This window comes from Capra hircus, chromosome 13, assembly GCF_001704415.2.
Source record: "Capra hircus breed San Clemente chromosome 13, ASM170441v1, whole genome shotgun sequence".
Classification (NCBI taxonomy): domain Eukaryota; kingdom Metazoa; phylum Chordata; class Mammalia; order Artiodactyla; family Bovidae; genus Capra; species Capra hircus.
In genome coordinates, this window is record NC_030820.1 from 32,840,041 (window position 1) to 32,854,759 (window position 14,719).

Sequence of the window (14,719 nt, forward strand, 5' to 3'; positions counted from 1 at the left end):
CTTTGTTCTACCTGAGGTCCTCACTCTGGTCCTCAGACCTTCCTTTGTTCTATTTTCACGGGCTTTTCCCTTCTTGTCTTTTAGCCACCACCATTTTGGACTCCTTTTTCCTATTCTAACTACCTAATATGACTAAGCCATACGGAGGAAAGGAAATTCATGAAATAAGTAATTGGAAAGAATTTCCAAGTCACCAGGAGAATGAAAGCAATGAAGTAACATCATACATAGTATATACATTTATTTTCTATACACAAATGCGTATAAATTCAACAGTACCAAGTAAGGCAGTGGAGAGTATTATATTCTGCTGGTTGGAGTGCTGTTAGTTCCCCACCGTTGAGAAGGTTAAATTGTGCTGTCTGTGAAACTGTTAGGTGGCATTTCTCTGGGCTCCAGAGAACTCTGGTCCTTTGTATCTCAGCACAAAAAGAATTCAGCAAGAGGCAAAGTAATAGATAAGATGTGACTATTAGAATAGGACACTTGTGGGGCTTACAAGTGGGTGGGTGAGAGAGTGACAAGTGCTGAGAACTTACTGGGTTGCAGGTTTATAATCAAAGGAAAATAGGGAAGGGCAAAAGACCATCTGTCTCATTCTTGGGTAGACATCATGCTTTCACCATCAGCTCCTCCTCCAGATTGGGCAGGGGAGTTTTCTTGTCCCTGCCTGGTCAAGCCAGGGCTGTCATGCCACTATGGAAAACTTGCTTCAGGTCTCAGTACAGTGAGGGTCTTTCACTTTGAAGTGTCACCTTTCCATAAATTACTGTCTTCTTTATGCCGACAGAGAGCATGTCCTAGGTATCATTAACTTACTGAGCGCACTGGGCAGGATGTGGGCCTCATGCCACCACTGTTTTATTGTTTGGGGGCATGTCTCCTGCTTCAGTTGCATGGTTTTGCCGCTAAGCAAGCGCGCTTGGTTTTGTGGTTAAGTAAGCCTGCCTTCTTCAGTGGTCATTAACGTATTGTGGTCTCCCAGAGCCCCCTAAAGTTCCTCTCTATCTACAGTCCTCAAATGGTATTTCTGAGCTATTTGATTACCCTACTCTACCCCTGTCATCCACATATAAGGTAGTGTTATGAGGAAGTGAAGTATAAATGAGTTCGAGCTGCAAACTCACCAACATGGATTTAGTTTTTTCTTTTTAATCGTTTTTTTTTTAATAAAAACATTATTGAGTGAAAAACCAAATTGAAGATTGATATGTGTGATATAATTCCACTTATATAAAATTTAAAAGCCCACAGGTAATACGTAGTTATAGGTACAGGTATATGTACTAAAGTGTAAAGTTCCTGAGAATGGTGAAGACTGAGTTATATGGTACTGCCAGTCAGGGGTTAATGTGTGTGTTAGTTGCTCAGTTGTGTCCAATACTTTGCCACCTTATGGACTGTAGCCTGTCAGGCTCCTCTATTCGTGGAATTCTCCAGGCAAAAATGCTGGAGTGGGTTGCCATTTCCTTCTGTAGGGGATCTTCCAGACCCCGGCATAGATCCAAGGTGTCCAGCATTGCAAGGCAGATTCTTTACTGTCTGAGCCACCAGGGAAGCCGTTGCTGGGGAGGGGAGGAGGAACGGAATCTAAAAAATGTGCTCAGAGAACCCTCATATTTCACTTCTTTAGAAATTAGAAAGTTACCTGTCTTAGTTATATTGGAGCTCAGTGGTGGGTTTTTACTATAGTTGCTATTCTCTTGTATGTTTGAAATTATTCGAATAAAAATGCAATTAAAATTCTTAAAAGAGGTTTTTTAAGAAGATTTTTTAAACGTTTTAGTCATCTTGTTCAACTAGATGTGTTTGTGTGTTTTAACTGGTGTCTTATTTTTCTTTTCTATAATTATGTGACACTTTATTTTTGTCTTCTGTCTACACTAGATTTTATATCACATTTTATTTATGCTTTATTTGCTTTTATGAACATACTGTTGCCAAGTAAAACTGTCAACACCTTTAAAATGGTGATTATTACCCAGTTTAATTTTACATTATTTTTGTTGCCCTGCGGAAAGGATTTCTAAACAGTTGTGGTAATTATAAAGTTCAAAAGCTAGGGTAGATGTCCATTAAAGTTCATAGACAAGCTTATACACAACTGCATATTTTAATTGTTCCTAACAATGATTGTATTGAAGTGATAATACAACTCTACCTAATGACTGGGTTTCTGCACTTACAAAATTTATTTCACAGAGTTTTGGGGGGGGAAGCCTTAATCCTCATCTTTGTTCCTTCTATAAGTGATCCTTCTGTGAACTTGTGTGACAGATTTTAAGATTGCTGTTCGTTAGGCAACAGTGAGTGAAAGACATGCACCCATGTGACTACCTGGCTTTGGCAAATTCTGTTGTGAAAAATGAAGTAACAGCTTTGGGAAACAGTTTACAGGGCCTGTATGGACTCATTTTGGAAAGTGAAGAAATGACATACTGTGGAGAAAGATGTTGGAAGGTTTTTTAAAATAATAAAAACAGTATAAATTATGTATTATTGAAATTTAATAATAAGATAAAACAATTTAATTTCACTGAAATTACAATGAGTCATTAAAATTTAAGATTTACTGGGGTTTTTTTGAGAAGTAGGTATTAGGAATACTTTGGTTTCAGGAGAAGAATGTATCCCTTAAAAATAGATGAATTTTCTTTTGTCATTTTATTATAATTTATTATTTATAATATATTAAAACTTCCTATATGAAACAGCATAACTCTTAAACTTCACATTTCTCAGATGTTTATGCCTGGTGGTCTACCTGACATTTCAAACATTGTAAGACTTAGAAGCTTATTAATAATGTGTTCTTAATTTTATATGTGATCTTTGTTTGGCAGTTACTACTTAGCCTTTGTGAGGAGGGCATGACGACCCACTGCAGCAGAGAATCCCCATGGGCAGAGGAGCCTGGTGGGCTACAGTCCATGGGGTTGCAAAGTGTGGGACGCACCTGAGCAACTAAGCACAGCACTTATCCTTTGTACACAACTGATATATTCACGATTGGTGTCTGGCACTAGTATGGTCACTACTGTTTGACTTGGTTACATTTTACCACTTCAGAGAAATAAATAGTAGTGTGCTTGGCCTATAAATAGAAAGTAAAAGTAAAAACAAAAAGCCCTTTAAATGTGAATATACTGTTGTGTATGAAAGCGTCATTTTAAAAACATAAGACAATAACTGAATTCATGTGGATTTTCAAAGTAGAAGGAACTTTAAAAAATTAATTAGTCTGATGACCTCATTTTACAAATCATCATAACTAATATTTATTGAGACCCTATCAGGGCAACATTTGGCACTTTTCGTATGCTATTTAACCCTCTACTTCTGTTGTATCTGTTTACAGTGAATGCAGTTTAGACTTGGGGATGTTAAGTGTTTTGCCAAAACTAACATGAACTGGGTCTCTCCAACACCCAGGTGTGTGAACTTGTGCCAAGTGCTGGTCAGAGATGAGGGAACTCCTGTTAGTGTCACATGGTGAGCTTTGCCTGACGCCACGTGTCACTCAGAGCCAGCATGTGTAGATCCCACTTTTGTTTCTATTATTTATGAGGTGTAATTTGTTTTCTTTAGTACAATGCTTCATCTCAGCAGCAAAGAGAAATTATTAAAAGTAGGAGTCTGGACAGGCGGCTGCAAGAACCAATAGTATTGTCAAAGTGGAGACATAGCACCATTGTGCTGGACGCCAATGACAAGGTAGGACATTCTGAGAAGATAAATCTGTTGAGAACTCGGGCAGATTCTTTATGCTTTATTTTTTTCTTTGTTGAGTCTCATACCTTGGTGGTGACTGTTTTATTGCATGCCATACCTGTTTGTTCCAGAGTGGGGATTGGTTTTGAAGTTTTCTGGTTTTTGACCTATGCCATAATGATGTATGTATACATGATACATTTGGGCCTGGTGGGTGATAGGTTTTTTTCATAATCTCCTTTCAAAGTCACACATCATTATTGTTTGTCTTCAGTTTCTAAGAGATTTAATGGTAAAGACATTTAATTAACTTTCCCAGCCCAGGGAAGATTGAAAGCCTGCTCCTCCTGTTTCGCTAACAGCTCTCTACTCAAAGTGCTTCTGAGAAGTCATGTTCTCTGTTTGAAATAGGGAGTGGATTTTGATGCAAACATGAGATTGGAAAAGCGGTAGAATTTTTAACTTCCTTGTGAGTTACATCTTTACCTTGTGACCTCAAGTCCGGTGATAGAATAGGAAATTACTACAAATTTGTAGACATCAGGCATACTGATGTTAAAGTGGTGGTAATGATGTGAGTGGCAGTAACACCCTAAAATTGAAATATTTGGCACTGGGGACTCTTATTTTGCCAACAAGATTCTCTTTCGGCATAGTTAATAGGTTTCCTGCATTTGCAGACATGTTAGTGAAAGCAAGAGGCCCTCTCCTGAGGCATATTTCTCTGTGTTTGGATACTTTCAGTCCTAAATTCATTTTTAAATGATCTCTATCAGTCTGTCAAATAAGTACTTCTAATTTCTGTTTGTAAGGATATTAGGTGGTGGAGTGTAGAGGGCATATTAAAGGAATGAAATTCTGGAGTTTGTCCTATTGAAGACTTGGAAATATATCAGCATTGAAGTTAACGTATGTAGGTAATAGTCCTAGAGATTTTTATTAATAATAAACAAATTCATTTAACTATAAGAACCAGATTACACTTCAGTGTATACCAAAAACTCCTGTACTGTATGTGATGAATGCTCTAGTGCCCAAGCTATGGTTGAACCAGCTCTATTGCATCATCCAGTGGACTCTAGAATAAAAAGGATGCTTGTTTCGCTGATGCAGACTTAAAATTTCTTACCTCTTTGTAATCTTTCTTGAGATTCATTTTCAGTATATTATTAGAATAACATGTGGAGTTCTTATTTCATATCCTTTTTCATCTAATTGTTTCAGAATATGATAATGTGATTTTCTTGAGACTAGACTTACTTCTGTAGAAATGGCTTCCCCCCCCACCTTTATAAATAGGAATCATAGATAATTATTTCATCAGATAAACTGTTACTTATCATCATCTTCTAGTATATATGTTTTTAAGATTTCAGATTATAAAAGAGGGACTATACCAGAACAAGCTGGTGGACTAATACAAGTGGTAAAATCTGTATAACTTGAAAAGTAATCATAGAAACCTAATACTGTGTGGCAAATGTTGTTACAATGCTGTAGGTCCTAATTCAGTTGCCAGACAACCTTGAAGGAGGTAGGTGAGGGTATGTAGTTACCACTCATTATTCAAATACTTATTTTCTAGTTTATGGGTCATCAAATCTTTCTTCTTTTTCTCACACTGTTTTAATATTAGGCACTCTTTGAGAAGTCAAGAAATGGAAAAGCAAAACTTCTGAAGCTGTTGGAAAAAATAGTTAAATGAGGCTAAACTGACATGTGGACATTAAATGTAATTTCTTTTTATAAAGAAATATTTGACATGATTTTAATGTTTTCTCTATTTGTATGTAGGCCTTGGATGTTTGCTTTTAAGGTTGTCCCTTCAAGAATTTTCCCTGTAACATTTCACTGCTGCCTAGTTTCCGTATTTACAAATTGTATAGTTATGAACCTGAAGACTTTTTTCCAAGTAAATGGATGTTGAATTAACGGTTTTGTATTGTGATTTAATAAAAATTCCCAGGCTCGTCACCAGTATTTTATCCACTTTCATAAGTATAGAAAAGTAGATGATACAGATGTGAAGATGAATGTCCAGAGAAATTATCTGGCTTTATAGGAAAGTTAATAATAGATGTTGGCATGTGATTTTCCTAATTCTCTTTTCCTGAAATTATTCAGAGCTTCTAGGAGAACAGAGAACATTTAAATGGAACTTGGCTGTTGGTACCAATAAAATGTTTCTTTGGTCTTATCCTCCATGAATAGTGTTACAAATACCTGAGGTAGAAATCACATACCATGCTAATATTGACAAAGCAGAATTTCTTTGAAAATGCACATTATTGGCTTGCTTCTATTATATTCTTGTAGGCTTAGACTTTAAAATGTTCTTTTTTTTTCTGATGAGTTATTAATCTGTAAATCTGAGGTTTCTTCTTTGCATACTAAAAAAAATCTTTGTTTATTTCTAATAACTGAGGTTAGCTATAAATTATATTAAATATTAATAGCAATTTAATTAAATATAGGTTCTCATTCTGGCAGTTGCCAAGTAGTTCCTGTGAGTGTTCTGTGCCAAATCCTTCCAGGATTCACACCAAGAGCAAATTAATATGTTGACTGTTAACATTTTTATCCACAAGTGTGCAGATTGTACTTATTTTAAATATGGTTAATTTAAGCCGATGTAGCATCATGATTTTAAGGCAGCATGCCTCATTTCTTTTGAGTAATCCTGTATATGATATTTAAGTTTATAGTAATTGGTACAAAATATGCCATATTTTATAAACTTTATGACATCTGTAGTTTTCACATCTGTACCATATTAGTTTCATAGCTAAATATAGAAGGGAAGTAACTAGGAAAAAATTTTTCTCAGCCTCCCTTATTAAGCTCTCCCTCTATGAGTAGAGGGAGAAATATAATTATATGAAATAGAGTAACATTTTTCATTACTTATTTTTTGTAGGAATCTCCATCTGCCTCAAAACCCTGCTATCCTGAACATGAGTCTTCTCCCTCTTCACCAAAGCACCAAGATACAGTTAGTATGATAGCAGCAAGTAGAAAATATAGTCCAATTATTTCAATCAATTTCAGCAAATTAATTTTCTCTTAAGTGTAATGTTTAAATATCTCTTGGGCTTCTATAAAATTTCATTGGTCTCTCAAAAAATAACCACATAATAGGTTTAAATTAAAAATCAGATTTTATTGATTTAAAAATTCCCTGCTTTGTGCAAAATATGGTACCGTCGTGATCAACTTGTATACCATATTTATAAGGGATGAATTTATGTTTGGCTTTTGAACATAAATGTTAAAGTCCCTGGAGAATACTATCAAGTTTACACAATACCCTTTCTTCCTCAGGCCAACAGTCCAAAGGTAAGAAGCACCCTCCTCCTCATTAACGAGCTTAGATGCCCTTTTCCCCTCTAAACCGTCAGATGCATCACCCAGCCTATGCCAGGTAATATTGGCAGAACCTAACTCAACCTGAGGTTTCTCCTAAGCTTGGAAAACTGCCGGTGGCTTCTCTTCAGTCTTAACGTTGGAGAAATTCTGCTTGACCTCAGCGTTTGCAGGACACCCCTCCCCAAGTCTCCCTATAATTTGCTGCTCCTCCTCTTCCCCTCCAGTGGCCCCATTTCCTTTCAGAAAGGGGAACTAAACTTCGTGTTGAGGTCTGCGATACTGTGCCTGTCCTGGGTCCTCAGCCCCGCTGTCTTGCTGCCCTCTGGCTCTTCAGCTCCAGGGCCTTCATGTACTGAAACCCATGTCCCTCACATCTTTGTCCAGTCAACTTCTAGGTCATTCCTTAGAGCTCAGTTCAGACTTAGAATTTTATTCTAATCCTCTAGATTTGGTCAGATTTCCTTGTAGTGGATTTCCCTGGTGGCTCAGTAAAGAGTCTGCCTGTAATCCAGGAGACCTGGGTTCAGTCCCTGGGTCAGGAAGATCTCCTAGAGAAGGGAATGGCTACCCATTCCAGTATTCTTGCCTGGGAAATTCCATGGACAGAGGAGCCTGGCGGGCAACAGTCCATGGGGTCGCAAAAAGTTGGACAGGACTGAGCGACTATCATTTTCACCTTCATACTTTCCCTGTAGTCCTCTTCGTAGCATTTAAGTATATGTTATTTGATTCTGTAAAATAGAGCAACTCTTTTCATTTCTTATTTCTTGTAGGAGCTTCCAGCCCTTAGTTAATATCTTCCCCACTAGACAAAGGAAAACTTCCTTAGAGCAGAACCAGAGCACTCAGTGTGGCAGAGTTTTGGTGTTCCAGGGAGTTTTGCTGAATGAAGAAATGAAATTTGTAAAGGTTTTTTAAAAATAAACTTTTATTGTTATTTCCTTAATTTTAAGGAATAAACTCATTAGGATACTTCTGATTTCCTAGGGGCACAGATTCTCACAGATGGTACTTTCCTTTTACAGGCTCTTCCTCCCTTCCCTGAGCAAGTCTGGTCTTTTGATTCATCTAACGTGTTGTCCATCTGTCCTTCTGATGTTGCTCAGAAGGTTTCACTGCCTACTCTGCTCCTTGGCTTCTCTGTACCTACAGTTAATCCTGAGCTGACTTGTAGGAGGACTCTGTAGGTCCTGCCCCGACTAACCTCAGCATAACCACATCTCTTTTTCTCTGAGCTCGTCTCTTAGACGGCATCGATGGAGTGAAAGTTACCTTGTGTTCCCCCATCTCCCTGCTGAGAGTTTAAACTCCAAAGGGACTCATAGGGATAGATAGGGGCTGCTTTCTCCTTTTTTATTTTACATTGTTTAACACAGTCCTGGGTACATAAACATCAAATAAAGGTAAAAGTGAATGTGATTTTAGTGCTTTTGTTAAGAATTATCATATGAACCTAAGGTACTGTTACTACAGTATGCTTGATTTATCTATCTGTCTAGAAAAAGGAAAAAACCTTTTTAAACTTAAGTATGGGTACTGTATAACTTCTAAGAAGACCTTTTATAAATTATTTATATTTTGGTAAAAGGGAATTTCTAGGTAATCCTAGAAACATGAGTTTATAAATGTCACATGTAGGTTACAAAGGACTGTTTGCAGATTATTCCCCCAGGCAGTTATCCTGTCTCAAGGGTTTGCCAAGCACCCTGACTGTCCTGGACTAAGGGTCCCCTCTGATGGCTGTGGCAGGGAACTACCTCACCAGGATTCTGTTTCATTCTTTATTTTCTTGCACATGGAAAAAAAATGAAACAACTCTGTTAATTCTGCCTGAGGCTGTTCTGTTTTCTCATAAGTGTAGAGTGTCCTTCCCTCCATCCCCCAGTTCAGCACCCTCCAACCCCACCCCCCGCTCCCACCCCACCCCCTGGCCAGAGGCTTCTGTCCCCTGAATATCTTCCTCAGCCTCTGCTCCCTGTCCTCCACTTGCCTTGTTTGAACTGAGTCTTTTACCTGTCTTTCCCACTCTTACCCAATTAATATGAGCAAATATTTTCTTAGTTCTTTGAGTTAAAATCTGGTTGGGATAAAGCCTTACTGGTAAGAAAAAAGAAGCTACAAATGTAGAAATGAAACTGACACTGTAATCAGTGTTAGTTACTCGGTGTCATCTTTAAATCTCTGCTAATTGCCCAGCTACCTCTCATATCTCTCTCTTTTTTTAAATTAAAACTGTATTGAAATAATAGAACTAACACACTGTACTGTTCACCCATTTAAACTGTACAGTTTGGTAGTTGTTAGTGTTAATATATTCAGATACATGCAACTATTGTTACACTCATTTTAGAATATCTTCATCACCTCAAAAAGAAGTACTCATCTGTCATGACCCCCTCTACCGCCACACCCCATCAAGCCCCAAGCAGCCAGTAGTTACTTTCTATCTCACTAGATTTGCCTGTTCTGGTCCTTTCATATGAGTAGAATCATATGATACGTGGTCTTTTTTTACAAGCTTTGTTCACTTGCATTTGATGTCTTCAGTCTCTTCTAATCAAAGCAGATTAAAATTTCATCCTTTAATACAGATTTTAAACATGTTCATTTTTTTCTTGTTTTCTTTCCAGTTTTCAAATACATTATTTTTCATAGTCACCTGAAGTCCTTTTTAGAAATAGGTAGTGTATACATCTTTTAAAAAATTGATAATGTTTCTCTACAGTGTGACTAGAGCATGGATTCAGTAGGATTTTGTAGGCTGATCTAAAGACCTAATCTCTATTTATCCCAATGTGCCTATGAGAATATGCATTTTAAAGTTTTCAGTTACTGAATAGTGAATACAGTTTTGAATATATAATTTGGAAACAAGCTTTGACCTTAGGTTTTCAGACAATGGTATTAAAGTGCTTTACCCAGTTTGGACGCAAAGGACGTTTCAACACGTTCTTTAAGAAGAGTGTTTAGTGGACAAATTGTCGTAATTTTTTTCCACTGAACGTGATTTAGACATTAATTTTTTAAAAATAAAACTGGTTCTTTAAACATTTTTGGAATCTAGGTGAAACTCACTTAACATAAAATTAGTCATTAACTATTTTAAGGGCTTCCCTGGTGGCTCAGAGAGTAAAGCGTCTGCCTGCAGTGTGGGAGACCCGGGTTCAATCCCTGTGTCGGGAAGATCCCCTGGAGAAGGAAATGGCAACCCACTCCAGTACTCTTGCCTGGAAAATTCCATGGACAGAGGAGCCTGGTAGGATATAGTCCATGGGGTCGCGAAGAGTCGGACACGACTGAGCGACTTCACTTTCACTTAACTATTTTAAAGTTTGTAATTCAGTAGCTTTAGTGTATTTACAACATGTGCCTAGTTTTAGGACGCTTTCATCAGGAGACCCCTACCCATCAAGCAGGCACTGTACATTTCCCCGCCCCTTCTCCCCTCCCCCCAGTAAGCTCTAGTTTGAAGATCTGTATGGATTTACCTGTCCTGGAAGTTTCATCACTGTGGTTCTTTTTCGACATTATATTCTTCCTCTTGTGTAGAAAGAATCTTTTTATTACAGTATTGATAGTAACAGTTATTACCGCAAATTGGGAAATGCTTACTTTACTAAATGAATGCAAAATCAGTTACAAATTCTGGAGCCTGCAAAGTGGTTATGAACCTGTGGAAGTTTTCCCAGATTACTCAATGGAACAAATATTTTATTGTTTTCTTGCCTTATTAGGATAAGACAATCTTATTACAGTCTTTTTGGTTCAACCTTAACCAATTTTGCTAGTTCTTATTAAAACATTCCTGCTTATTTTCAACTTGAAGTTTCCTTTGGAGTATCAGCATATTCAGACTAAGAAATATTCGTGTGTGAGTATGGACATTTTTTAGAAGACTAAGAAATATTTGTGTGAGTACGGACAGATTTTAGAGGACTTAACAAAGTTTTTATGAAGTTATTTTAGTAAGCTACACAAACACATTGATGGACTTTGATCCTAAGTGGAGAAAAGCACACCAAATAGTATGAAATAAAAATCTGTCTAAATTCCTTCCTCCAAAGCTCACAGCTGAATAGTCAAACCTGTATCCTCCTGCTCATCGCTTTTATGTCAGATGCAGAACTTCAGTGTTTAAGAGCTAAAGCTTTATTTTCTCCATAACTGACCTCTTACATTTCTTTTTTAAATGCCGTCTTTTATTTATTTAATTTTATTTTTTGGCTGTGCCACACAGCATGCAGGATCTTAACTTCCTGACCAGGGATCAAACCCACACGCCCTGCAGTGGAAGAGAGGAATTATCCGTGTGTTTGGTTTTGCCTGCTCTGGGTCTTTGTTGCTCTGCACGGGCTTCTCTAGTTGCAGCGAGCGGGAGCCTCTCGAGTTGTTGCGCCGGCCTCCCACTGTGGCGGCCTCTCTGGCTCCGGGCACAGGCTCTGGGTGCACTGGCTCCTGCCATTGCGGCCTCCGGGGTCTTTCATTGTTGCTCTGTGGCACGTGGGCATCTTCCTGGACCAGGAATGTAACCCGTGTGCCCTGCGTTGGCAGGTGAATTCTTAACCACTGGACTCAGGGAAGTCCCTCTCTCACATTTCTTAGTAATGTGATAGCACAGCTAGTTTGTTGGTTAATTTCTGACCTTTCCATCACTGACCTCCTCTTATATTTCTTTTCTTACTGCCCTCTTTTATTTAATTTTATTTTTTGGCCGCACCACACAGCTACTTTGTGGGTTAATTACTTCAGTAAATATATATTGAGCCCCAGGTTGCTGCTAACCACTGTGCTGGGCGCTGTCATACAGCGATGAGCACAGCAGATCTCGTTCCAGCATACAGCCTGATGGAGGGTGAGTAAATTATATGTAATAGTGCTTTGCATTAAGTGCAACACAGTAGGCGAACTAGGGGCCGTAGTCATAGGTGGAGGAGCTCCTACTTGAGGGGTCGGGAAAGCTCCTCTAGAGAATGCCTGGTGGTCCAGTGGTTAAGACCCCATGCATCCAATGTAGGAGGGACAGATTCAGTCCCTGGTCGGGGAATTAAAATCCCACATGCCGCTTGTCGCTGCGAAAAAGTGGGGAAAAAACCCCCCCAAAACAAAGAGTGTTCTTGCCACTGAGGGGTCCCCCTCTACCCAGCTGCTCAAGCTTGGGAGATTCCCAGCTCTTCCCATCCCTGTCAGTGCTGTCTTCTGAATCACTCTCACATTTGGCTCCTCTTCACTCCTTCACTGGAGAAGGGAATGGCAACCCACTCCAGTATTCTTGCCTGGAGAATTCCATGGACAGAGGAGTCTGATGGGCTACAGTCCACAGGGTCGCAAAGAGTCGGACACGACTGAGCGACTAACACTTTCACTCGCTCACAGCCACTGCCCTGGTCCAGGCCTGAGTGTCTCTTGTGGTAGTAACTAGGAATGTTCCACTTGAGTCCATTCACCTGCGTCTGCTTCATTCTCTCCGCTGCCTCTGGTTCTCACTACTTCTCCACCTCAGTACGTGGAGAGAACTTAAGGCTCTTGCAGCTGATTCTCCTTCGGCCTCTGTGGCCTCACCGGTCTGTTATCTCCACCCGCTGTGTTTCCGTCTAACTCCTCAGTCTCTAGGAAGCTGCTCTGATTCCCTTCCTTCCTCACAGGGGGAGTTAGGTGTGCCTTTCTCACTGCACCTCTCGTTGGTGTGGTCATTGCTTTGTACCTGTACGCTTTGTGGCAGATTTTGTTCTTATGTTCCCGTTGGAGTGCTTGCTCCTTAGAGCGCTAGTGTTCGGTCTTGGTCCCTGTGAGAACTTCCTGGGTACTCTGGGCCCTGCCCTTAAACGATGCCTGTACAAGCACAGTTCTGTGCAGTATCGGTCCTTTCATAGCTCAGGTAAGAATCCCTGATCCAGAGTGTCTTTTCCTCCCTCAGACTCTGGCCATCTGTCACTGCTGCTCTCCCTTCCGTTTCTCTTCCTGTTTTGATGCTGGCATTTCCGTCATGTCTCTGCTTTTTCACCCACACGGTTCCAGCTTTGGCGTTTTTAGTAGGCTTGCTCCTGCCCCTGTGCTTACACAACCAGGGCCCATCCTTTCAGATTAATGTTACTTAGTTTCTGGATCATTGAAAGTATTTTTCCCTCCCCTTCTCTGCTTTTGATAGTAAATCGGGAATGTTCTTAACGTCCTGTGTGTGTTTTTAACTGTGGAATTGATGTTTTTATTGAGAGGCAATAGAGAGTTCTTACAAAAAGAATCAGACTTGACCTATCTAAGGAGAGCCAACCTTATGCTTTGTGAAAAAATTGCAGTAGTATGGATATTTCCCAAGTTCCCAGTGTACCAAAAGTGAATAATAGTACAGTTTGTCAGCTTTGTCTATAGATGTGATTTTTTCTTATCAGACCAGGCAAGCATTATCTTTTAGACATTAGTGAGAAAATACTCAATATTTATCTCCCGTACAAGAAAAATTTGGTTGTTTTTCCTAATTAAAGTACATTGAAAACACAGCTGAGGTATGAGTCAAATAGTTAGAAACAAATTCTGAATTGGGAGTCTTTTTCCCTGTGTGTGGATATTGTGTGTGTGTTTTAGTTGAAATAAAATTGACTGCTTTGTCCTGTGTGTGCAGTGCTCACTCATGCTGGTGATTGCTGTAGGCATTAACTCATTTTGATTAAATTGATGGAGGCTAGAGCAGCGAGAAGCGCTTCTTTAGTCCCACCTGGAAGGATGTTAAGATGATATTTAACTTGAGCACAGCGGCTTTTGCCTTCCTAGGGCGTGATGGTAAAGACGCGTAACTGGTTTTTGCGTCCACTGACTAATAGATGTAGTTAGTCTAGAGTCCAGTTCACCATGTGATCATATGTTTAATGGAGCATGTAGTGAATTCTTTATGCCACATTAAGGCCAATTCTATGCAGAGTACCAGTTACTTTAATTTATTTAATACAGTCACTGCATTTGTTCCACCTGGTTATTTTTACATCCTGACGAAGTGGGTATCTTAAATAATTTTCAGACTATACTGTTGTACAGTGACAACAAAATAAATAATTCCTTTTCTGTGATATTTATCCTTATAGCATTGTATCCCTTGCTTTGAACAGAAAGTCATAAATCACTTTTCCAGTGCTGACTTGTAGCGTTCATATGGAAGTCTAGTTTGACTTTACCTTATGGCTGCTGTTACTTGAGAAGACCAAGTGCTTAATTATAAAATAACTGAAAATAACTTTTTTTAACTGAAAATAACTTTACAGAAGTATTAGAAAATTGTATTTTTAACCTGTTACACAACTAAACATATTACTACTGACTAATCTTTTCTTTTAAGCTAATATTAGAGTACCAGATCATTTTGATTCAGTTGTGTGTAAGAATTTAGACCTCATTGCCTATATGAATGATGTGTAAACAGTAATACCTCTGTTCCATACCATAGGGTCAAGAGAAATATGGATTATTAAATGTAACAAAAATTACTGAAAATGGAAAAAAGGTTCGGTAAGTACACAAATCATTAATGATATTTTTTATCTGATTGATACAAATAAAAACTATATAAATTATATTCTAGTAGAAGTGATTAATAGTTTCAAAGCATTTCAAATGTATTTTCTTATATTATATATATATATATAAAAGATTGTTA

General features: G+C 38.6%; 1 protein-coding gene across 7 annotated transcripts in view; it reads left to right on the forward strand.

Moving 5' to 3' along the window:
* The window catches only part of ARHGAP12 (Rho GTPase activating protein 12), a 117,450-nt gene that overhangs the window by 72,820 nt on the left and 29,911 nt on the right, over positions 1–14,719 (forward strand). For 5 of the 7 annotated variants that reach the window (XM_018057173.1, XM_018057172.1, XM_018057175.1 and 2 more), the window contains 3 exons: positions 3,589–3,714; positions 6,629–6,703; positions 14,510–14,571. In XM_018057173.1, coding sequence (XP_017912662.1) covers positions 3,589–3,714; positions 6,629–6,703; positions 14,510–14,571 — 263 coding nt within the window. The remainder of the gene's footprint in view (positions 1–3,588; positions 3,715–6,628; positions 6,704–14,509; positions 14,572–14,719) is intronic. The other 2 variants (XM_018057174.1, XM_018057178.1) reach the window with 1 other exon arrangement.